The sequence below is a fragment of the Diadema antillarum genome, unplaced genomic scaffold, assembly GCF_040938485.1.
Source record: "Diadema antillarum isolate AM-2024a unplaced genomic scaffold, OU_Dant_1.0 scf00000141, whole genome shotgun sequence".
NCBI classification, from domain to species: domain Eukaryota; kingdom Metazoa; phylum Echinodermata; class Echinoidea; order Diadematoida; family Diadematidae; genus Diadema; species Diadema antillarum.
The window spans coordinates 1454356-1465000 of record NW_027271030.1 but is presented as its reverse complement, the minus strand read 5'-3'; the positions used below and the strand labels follow the sequence as shown (position 1 = coordinate 1465000).

Genomic DNA, 10645 nt, shown 5'->3' with positions numbered 1-10645 from the left:
ATGTCCGACACGTATGGATGACCGTTAGCCAATCTCTTAAATCGTTTCTTTCTTTAATCGTTTTCATACTGCAATATCATCACTAAAGATGTAATAGGTTGACGTGGTATTGGCTGCTGCCTGCGTCGCACTGTGTGTGAATTCAAGGCCCAAAAGTGCATCGAAAAGTCAACTTGTTGAAGCTTGCCTGTATACTCCTTCTTATGGATGACAAGGCAAGAAGAAGACTTTTTAAAATTAGCCTTGACACTTTCTAAGGATGAGTAGTCAAGAAGGCGACCTTATAAAATTGACCAAGATGATTTTTTTCTTTTCCTCGAATAAGGCTCTCAGGATAAGTTTGAGATGTCATCCTCTTGTCTACTCGTTCTGAACTAGGACCCAGCCGATTTTCGACCAGCTGTTTTACCCATATCGTCATTATGAAGACGCCTTGACGAATTCGAATAAGTGATCCTCGCTCAAAGGCGAGGTCTGAGAAATGGTCCACCGGTCCTCTCGGCCAAAGCAATGCACTTTTAATTTTGACACTTGTTTCAGCAACTCGCCCTCTCTCCGCAAGTGTAATCTGCGGCAGAAACAAGACGTACCTTTGCCCGAGTGGCGGTCAGTGGTCCCTGGAACTCCAGATCACCGTATGCATCGGTCTTCAGGGCCTTCGTGTGTGTCTCCGGCTTCCATTCGTCGCCTCCTTCCACGTCTTCACTCTCATCCGTGTGATACCGGCAAAGACGACCGCACTGGCATCTGAGCGAGAGAAAGGTTGATAGCCAGCAATTCACTTTTGAAGTGATGGCATAGTTTTGGCAGGTTGTGGTCTGAATAAAAGGTGGGACCCATCTTTTATAAGGATCATTTTATTTGGGGATATTTCAACCATTTCAAAACCAATATTCATCAAATCACTTATAGGATATGAAAGTTCATACAATATTAAGAGGAATTCAAAGTTTATTTGCTGAATATATCTTTTGAAATGACCGAGATATCCAAAAATAAAGTCGTCCTCATTAAAGATGGGACCCATCGTTTATAAGGACCACAAAAAAAAACTAATCATCCCTTTAAGATCATGGAATGACACTTATAAACAAAGAAATAAAGAACACAGTTATCGGTTTTAAAATGTGTAAAGAGTGTGGGACTATGTTTGTTTTAATTGTGTCATTTCATTTGCAAAGCTTTGTTTTTCATTTCGCTTCCGATTATATGGGGGGAGGGCGGAGGTTGTAATCAATATTAACGTACACTTTGCTTGAATACGTAAATGTAAGTTCAATAATTTCAGTGAAAACAGAAATCTGTATACCACAACAAACGTCATTGCTGAAGCACTGATTACATGAGTCAAAAAGTGTAGTAACCTTCCCATAAACCCCGAATCTGTGGTATAGCCGTAGTTTGCATCACATAACCACAGGCCTTAATCTATGTCGCTTTTGATCTGGCAAGCATGACGCGTCAATATTCTACTGGGTATGTTTCAGTCCCTGATGTTGTCTATCCCCCTTGTTAACATCCCTTTCTGCTGGTACTAACGGCGGTGTTTCCGTAAGCTTAAAGGCATAATTTACCATTTGCAGATGAAACAAAAACCCAGCATTAGTGCTTGAAAATAGTTCTACAATGTGAGTTAGGGATAGAAACAACCAATGTAAAGATTTGAACCAGTATAATCGACGTTAAGTATTGTTAAATAAAGAAAATGTGAACAACAGATATAATAAAAATGTTTCCAGATTAAACCGTCTACAGTTATGGTTTAATGAGAAAAATAGCGATATCTCCTTATATTTTAGGCTTTATTGCAAAAATAATTTATATGGTAGGACGTTTTGTGATACAATTGACCTACACATATGCATCAAATGTAATATCTTGAACATTTTTTTAAATCACTGCTCCCAAAAGTAAACAGGACCTTTAGTTTCTTCCGAACCCCCATCCCCTTGGGTGCACCTGTACAGAGGTTGTCAGAACAGGAAATCATTGATTACATTTGTAATAAACAGTTCCAATGAAATCGTACTCACAAGGTCTCGTCTGATGGTGAAGGGACAAAGTGCACACACTCTCTCTTGTAGAAATTCTCCTTGATGTACGAGGCCTCATCTTTCGTCTGGATGGCCTGCATGGAGATTGAGTGAGCGGGGAGTGTGCAAAGCAACGGTTACTAGGCAGTCTTCCGATGAAATAATGAATCGATGATGTTATTACATTGCATGCAATATCAAGAGATTTCATAGTGTAACAGTCATAAAGTAGGGGATCTTACTTTAGAATTGATAAGTTATTTCATCTTGTGGCGATAGAGAAAAACTATTTTGTAAGAACTCGAACATGTTGGGTCTAAAATGATTGACCAAAGAGGAGACTGTTTCATGTAGAAACAGGCAATGTCAGGTCAGTCGGGGAGCTCCCTCCACGCTGGTTGACGAAGGACAGTAACCATTGTATCGAAAGGAAGTGATTATTCTTTCGGGCGAGAACAAGCAGTGTAATTAAGCAATGTGGTAAGAGACTCTACTCTCTATTAATACTGTAATAATACTTTATGCCCGATACTGAGAAAAGAGAACAATTCTTTTATTTTTTTAAAATCACGAATTGTATGAAGAGTGCAACCTGAAGTAAAGCTAATCAAAGTTTAATCAAAACTTAAAATCTCTACTCCAGCAAATTGGCAAGCCTTCTCGTTCTTGTCTTATCACTATCACGAAAATATTGAGGGGGTTGATGGGCTTTACCAAAGTATATATTCCTCGAAAAATGTGAACATGTCCTAGTGATTTGGTCGCAACCTGCCACCTTTAACGTGAAGTGCATTTTCAGCACACACCCGTAACACTTGTTAAAAGTGTGTGAAAACTGATTCTCAAACAGACACACAGACAGGCAAACAGACAAACAAACACACATCGTCATGCACCATATCTATAAATAATCAAAAGGCTTGGAAACTAATGACGTTGAGAACACGTCAGAACAAACGATGGGATGCACAATCGAGTTGATGGATCAAAAGGTATGCATCTACTCAAACTTGCATGACAAAATATGTTGCATACAGCGTGTCAATTTTATTCTGTTGTATAATTATCATCATGCATTCTGTTGCAGATAAACAAGGCTTTGCAATACGTCAGAAAATGAGGTCACTGCGTGGTTGCTACCACTATTACTGGTCATCTTGGCGGAGATAAATTTGAGGCAGTAACAATACGCAAAATTAATCATATTAGAGCACTGGGTACAATGCCAAGCAGGACAATAGTTCTAGCCATATGAGACAAACACACAACACATGCAGCGTCATTGAGGGAAGTGTTTCCTGATTGTTGTTTTCAGTTTATTCCTAGAACATGAAAAAAAAGTATTAATGCTTCGTTCCTGGTAACCACCCAGAAGCTTTATTAATAACAAACATTTTGCTATACGGAGTGCAGTGCAGTGACGGTACAGAGAAAGAGAAAGAGAAAAAGAAAGAGAATAATAAATACATCAGAGAAATATGTCTACTGTCACATCAGGGCATGGAAAACAAATATTAGGGTCATTGTCAATTTGAACTAAGAACGAAAAAAAAAGTAAATTATTGCCTTGTGGACAGGAGACCATCTGTCATGTTCCACTTTTTTTTATAAAGTTAGGCCATGAAAAATGAAAACAATGAATAATATGAAATTAGTGTTTGTTATGATGAAAAAGCATACAAATTACTGTCACCGTGTAAAACTTCTGAAGAAATCTCGAATCTACTTCTAGCCTACTTTCTGGACAACTCAACAATATCGAATTTCGTTTCCTTTTTGTTTCGTTTCGTTTCGTTTTGTTTTGTTTTGTTTTGTTTTGTTTTGTTTTGTTTTGTTTTTGTGTGTGTGTTTGGAATGTTCTTCTTTTGTGTCATATTTGCGGAGTTTTGTCGGTCAATCAGCCGATAACGCGCTGTGAATAACTCACTATTAAGCTTCCCGGATAGAACGTATTACCGTCTCCTCGCAACGCTATGATGACACAAAGAGAGCAGACTTTCTTTGATGACGTACACATTATTCTCAGCTAGACTCGCTCTGGTGACCGTCGACGAGCATAATTGGGAAAACTTTGCAAAGCGTTATGGGGCATTGTTTTTATTTGAGCGGAAAGTTAAGACACTTCAATCATTATTATTATGACGTTCTTAAAGTAACTTACAGTTACAATAACGATAATAGTAACAACGATGATAATGATAGTGACAATAATAAAAACGGCAATGATAATGGTAGTGATGATTATGATAAGAAAGATTATGGAAATATCAATATCAATAACAATTGGAAAATGATAACAATAGAAGTGGTAACAATACAATGCAGTATAATCGAGGTAATTCAACAAAAAAAAAAGATATAAAAGCATATAAGCCTATCTGAATGTGATTGCATTAGCTGCTAAACGTTTGTTTTGCGCCATTTAGACTTTGACCAAGTGGGGAAAAACGGTAATGATAATTATGATAATGTCAGTAACAAAAACAAAATGATACTAATGATAATAACATTGCAATATAGTGCAAACAAGGTAGTTTAACAAAGGAAAGACCAAAAAAATGCTTGGTTTTACATGTAACTGCATTAGTTGCTACGTTATGTTTTGTTCCATTAAGATTTTTGACCAACTGGGGCTGTTGTAGCCTTTTTATCTGCCATCAATGCGTTTATTTCATTGGAAAGATGTAAATATTCAAACATGTAATTTAGTGATACAGCCATGGAATACAGAGTAAGCTCAAGACCAAAATTGATTAATTTATGTCACCACCCAATTACATTTCCACAGCAAACACCTCTTTGCATACCTCATATTGCGTAGAAGCCATCACAGCGCTATAGAAATGGTTCATGTTTTTGTTTATGTACATCATGAATATTCGGCAACCCGAAATGAACCAAAAAATAAGACAGTGAAGTTGTGTCTACGGTGACTCAATGTGAAGTATCTAAAGCAATGAACTGCAAACGATTAGTTTTCCAAGTTTTCTCAAGCGATGAGAACTTTAAGGGAGAGGGGTCTCCATGACAACAAACTCTACAGGTGACTCATACCCTCATTCACTGAGCATGCCTCAATGAATGAGTCGTTGCCCCCTCCCCCCCCCCCCTTTCATGCTGCATACTCATCGTCTGTATTTATGACGTGTAGAGTGTCAGTTCAAATTAAGTAGAAGTCGGTGCGGTGATCTAGTGGAATTGGCTCACCCATGAAGTGACACTTCAAACAATAACCATGATAACACAACAAAACATGGGAGGGGAAACTGATATCAACGGCAGCCACTATTGCTGGTATATCACAGGGAGCAGTGATCCTGAAATATCCTATTGAAATTAGGGTATAATGAAACCTCCAAGCTACCATGCAATATTGGTGCATGTTAAGAGGAAGTGACTGTTATTGCAAATGAAAACTCCACGTGCATGGCATTCTTATACTCATTGTTCGCTTCCTCCACATTTAGGAAGGACGAGTATGGAATGCCATCATAGTCTTTCCTTGGAGTAACAATTATATTGTTCAGGGTAATGTTTTTTAACAAATTTTGGGACAGTTGCATTACCATTTTCTTTCCATATTTTGCCATTGTTGTAGTGGTTAAAAAATGTCCCCCTAGTATCAAAAAGTAATTTGCCCAAACCCAGTTGGCCCAAAAAATACTGACGTCAAAGCTCACGATATTATAAAGACAGCTCAAACATCATTAATATTACATGACAAGGTATTATGCTTATAAAATGTTTCTACGGAAGAGCTCGTTGTCATCTACATTCAACATGAAGTCTTTAATAGTAGTAGTAGTAGTAGTAGTAGTAGTAGTAGTAATAATGATAATGATAATAATAATAACGATAGTAATGATAATATTATTATTATTATTATCATTATCATCATTATTATTATTAATATTATTATTATTATTAATAAAAACAATAGTAATAATGATAATAATGGTAATGATAATAGTAATAATGATAACAATAACATCAATAGTAATTCTTATATAGCGCATTTCAGGCTTGAAAAGAATTTCAATGCGCTTTACAAACAAATTATACCATAACACAAATATAACAACAAAAATTGCAATCTACCAAATGAAATGTATTACTCTACAATAACTATTTTTTATACATGCATAAAGGGTCAGAGTTGCCAATAAATCTGACATAATTACAATAATAAGTTCAAATTCAACAAATATATGCTATTTGTATAAATGAATAATTTTTATGATCTTGTTTGAATTTTAAGTTATTCAAAGCTTTTTGAAACAAGCGTGTCTTACATGTCTTATGAGCGAAAAGTCTCTCCCAAGACTTTCATAACAGGGTCCCTACCTGAAAAACTTATTCAATACAACATTAGCAATTCTATTGTTTTCAAACAACGAGTACTCTGTTTCTTTACCATCCATTCTTGAAATAACGGGTGACAGTACTTTTAGAAAGCTAACCTAGGCATTGACCGTAATTACTAAGAAAGAATTTTCCTAATTGTACAACATCCCACTTCTCCCCCTATTGCGATCAGACGGGTACCTGTCCTTCAAGACTTATGAGACACCCCTGTAAGGTTTGAGTCACATTTCCACGAGTGGGATTCTAGCATCCTGTTCTAGCAACAGACTCGTGGATCCCTAGCACAGAGTGTGAGGAAAGGACATGCGTATATTTGTTCGGTTTTTTTTTTTTGGGTGTTTTGTTTCGTTTTGTTTTGTTTATCCTTAGGGGTGTTCTTGTTGTTGTTTACAGTGAAACAGGTTTTAGCTGACGAACACATTGAGAGTGGAAACATACATTGTGGAGACATTCTCCGAATTTAAAACCACTCAAATTGAGATTTGTCTCAAAGCAAAATCATTTTAAACAAATATAATATTATTTCAATCGATAAACAAAATTTTTTTCGTTGATTACATAAACAAGTAGACAAACAAATACATTACAAGTAATTTGATTTTCTAAGTATGGCATAGTAGTCAAACGTAACTGTGGTGAAGAGAGTGTGGATATTTGTCAAAAGGACGTTCCAACATCTTTTCAATGAGTGCGGGCACAAGTAATATTGTTTGTTTGTGTGTATGAGCTTAAATATCACTTCGATTTTTATTGCACAACAAACTTTGAAAAAAAAATCTTTTCATGACATTTCAGACTAACAGAGTTGGCAAAAACAGCCAAGTCACCTGTACAAAACAAAGTGTTAAATGGATAGTAAATATTAAACTTTGTTTTACGGCATTGCACTCGATTGAAATAAAACATGTGTTGTTTAACTCTCTTGTACACTTATGCCGTTGTGAACGAACACTTTTTTTTTTCCATTTTCTACTTACAATGAGGATGTGGGAACAACAATAAAACAATAAAAATGTACAATGTCAACAGTGCCTCTGCTCATTGTTAATTCTAGCTCGAAATGAAACATTGGAATGTAGGATCTACACGTCGTACACGTATCTAGCCATTCTGTGAAATAAAGAGAATAACTATGTTGCCTCCATTGAGAGCCAGTATGTAATGACGTCCGGAATGATTGTAGGACTTATTTCTTTTCAGTTATAGCTGATACACTCAACATCTGATATGCGTTTGAGATTGTTACACGAAGAAATTTAAATGCGACATGTTCCTGGTCAAATATATTTTTTTTCAGTTCAGTTCAGTTCAATTTATCTTCATATTTCTCAATGAAGGAATGTACATCAAGTATGATAAAATGAAGTGAATCACAATATCCGACTTGGATGAACAGTAAATTAATGTAAAAACATAAAACATTGCGGTCAATCTTTATAAGTTTGGCTGTATGAATAAATGAAATATGAGCGCAGGGCTTCAAGAAAGTCATTCGAAAACCTTAACGAAAGATGTTGTTGGTGGTGGGTTTTTTTTTGAGAGGGGGTTGGGTCAGATGTAGAAGTTTTGTTGGCAAAAATAAATAAAGCAACACGGTAGAGTCCGCACGCACAGTAAAACTTTTCACATTGAACTGCTGAAACAAAGAATTCCATTTACGCATTCAGTGTGCGTCGCAAAATAATTTTGACAAAACTTACTTGTGTGATTCTCGCCATAACCTGGCCAAAAATGGCGGCCTCGGTAAGGCTATAGGCCCGCATGAACCTACGATTGTGCAGCCCGTCCGCGTTCGGCATGCTGAAAGCTCGGCCCGTCTGCATCGTACCCGTATTCGACGGGGGCTGGGACGAGGGTGGGGCCGAGGTCGACTCCATGGTCGACTGCCAGTGACACTTCAGGTACTATGAAGTCTTGCACAAAATAGTTCACTCTCAAAATGTTCACTATAGGATGGAATGAAAAGCTAAAAGTTGGAGCAGACTGCTCAGCGGAAGTGTTCCAATACTGCGAAGGGATAGGTGTTCGTCAACTGTTCGTGGCCCGGTTGATACCGTTGGCAGGAGCTACTTCTAGTACGCTCATGTATTACACAACCGGAAAAGGGGGGGGGGTGAGTCGGAACGTTCAACACGATGATCATCTACTTATTAATTGACAAATGATGGGGAAAGGGGGCTAACTTATCTCGGTTTTGAGTTAGCTCTATCTGTCTGAGAAACGTGTCCGATGGGCCTCTAGCTTTCCTGCTTGCACACATCAATGGAAACTTCCCTGGCGTAATACTCGGTCAGACTTTTTCGAAATCCTGCGGGGGGTAAAATCCCTTTCCAATGTCAGACGAATCATTTCTGGTGGATGACATCAAAACTTTCACAATATCAATCTGCGTGTAAGATTGGCAATTCGCCCCGTATAAATTCAACCTCTATCCGCTGATCGAGGTGAATTATGGTGCAAGAAGTGGATATCCGAAGGGTGAACTCTGCAATGGCTTGCCCATGGTCAGTTTGGATGGTGGCTAACATGGAGGGAAAACCTCGCCAAACCGCCATCTTTGGCAAGCCCTCATTAGTCTAGTGATTCAGACATCTATTTGAAAGGCAATCGGAACACACCATGGACAAACTTTATGTGTCATTGTTGTTTAGTTCCTGCCTTTAGATTCCTCATGATTACATTGAATACATTGTAATATTCTATAACACTGAATTTGTAGATACTCATTATTTTGTTTAATTACATGACAGCACATGCACAGGTCACGAACGCGCACATACAATATAACAAACGTATAAAGATATACATATGCATGTATATGTATATATATATATATATATATATATATATATATAGGCCTATGATATTATTTTTATATCATATTTCATATGCAAGTTTATGAGGTTATGTATGTTTAAGAGTTTAAACCCCTTACTGCTGCCAAATTATATACAGGTTACCTACTTATAAACATACATATTATATTCATGATTATATATACAAATACATTTGTCTCTCTCATATGTTATATTATCTCAGCTACTATGATTGAAAGAATGTTATTGTGAGCAGGTTATTTGAGTTTATTCAGCTTGCTTGTTTTTCAAAGCTCTGTCATAGTATAATAGTATAATTGTAAAAATGTATAAAATTGTGTTGACTGTTTCCGAGAAAGATAGATTTTACATCATCTTGATGAATGTATGATTATAATCATGCAATATGATGTGAAATGAATAATCATGGATTATGTAATATATACATGTGCTGTAACCTAGACATTTATATTTCTTTTAACTCATTCTCAATTATATCTCAACATATCACTTCTCAGTGAATTGAAATTTTAGAGGACAAGTCCACCTTCATATACATGTGGATTGATTGAATGCAACAATATTATTATAACACATCAGTGAAAACTTGGGGAAAATCAGACAATCCGTTCAAAAGTTTTGAATTTTTAAAGTATCTGCACAGTCACTGCTGGATGAGAAGACTACCACAGTGTATGATGTCACGTGCGTGCGACGACATAAAGAAAATTAAAAGAGAATTTCACAAAACTTCACTTTTTGAATAAAGTACGCATTTCTTCAACTTGTTACTGACATACGTTAAGGGTAATATTATTCCCCCTGCCTTCTGAAAGAGAGAAGTTAAGTGTTCATTTGTTATGCTAGAAAAGTGAAAATATGTTGAATTTTCTTCATTCCTCCTTTATATCGTTGTACGCATTGTGACATCACAAGCTATAGTAGACTTCTCATCCAGCAAGCTTTATTAAGTAGAAACTTCAAAAATGCATAACGTTTGAACAGATTGTCCGATTTTCCTCAAACTCTCACTGATGTGTTCTACTAATATTGCTGCATTCATTCAGCCCATATGTTTATGAAGGTGAGCTTGTCCTTTAATGATGAAGTTTTTTTTATGTATTCTTCTACCTCCGCAATACTCAACTATCTGGCTATCTTGTAAGTGTACCGTAATTGTATATTATGTTATTTCAATTCAATTCAATTCAAACAATTCAATTCAATTCAAACTATTTTCTTTTAATGTGTCTACAATGTATATTTTGTGATGTACGGTATTGTATGTGTAGGGCCTCTGAGAGTAACAGTGTTTAGCCACTGACAGAGCTACCCTATACCGAAACAAAACAAACAAATAAATAAAATAAATAAATATATGAATAAATAAATAAGTAAATAAATAAATAAATAAATAGATGAATAAATGAA

The 10645-nt window shown here is 36.3% G+C and overlaps 1 protein-coding gene across 1 annotated transcript in view; it reads right to left on the bottom strand.

Annotated features, from left to right (window-relative positions):
• Window positions 1–10277, bottom strand: part of LOC139721271 (transient receptor potential cation channel subfamily M member 3-like) — a 35107-nt gene extending 24830 nt beyond the window's left edge. Inside the window, exons 1-4 of the mRNA XM_071632592.1 lie at window positions 10218–10277; window positions 8114–8242; window positions 2034–2128; window positions 591–747 (exon numbers count right to left, since the gene is read on the bottom strand). Coding sequence (XP_071488693.1) covers window positions 591–747; window positions 2034–2128; window positions 8114–8242; window positions 10218–10277 — 441 coding nt within the window. The remainder of the gene's footprint in view (window positions 1–590; window positions 748–2033; window positions 2129–8113; window positions 8243–10217) is intronic.
• Window positions 10278–10645: the final 368 nt, after the last annotated feature.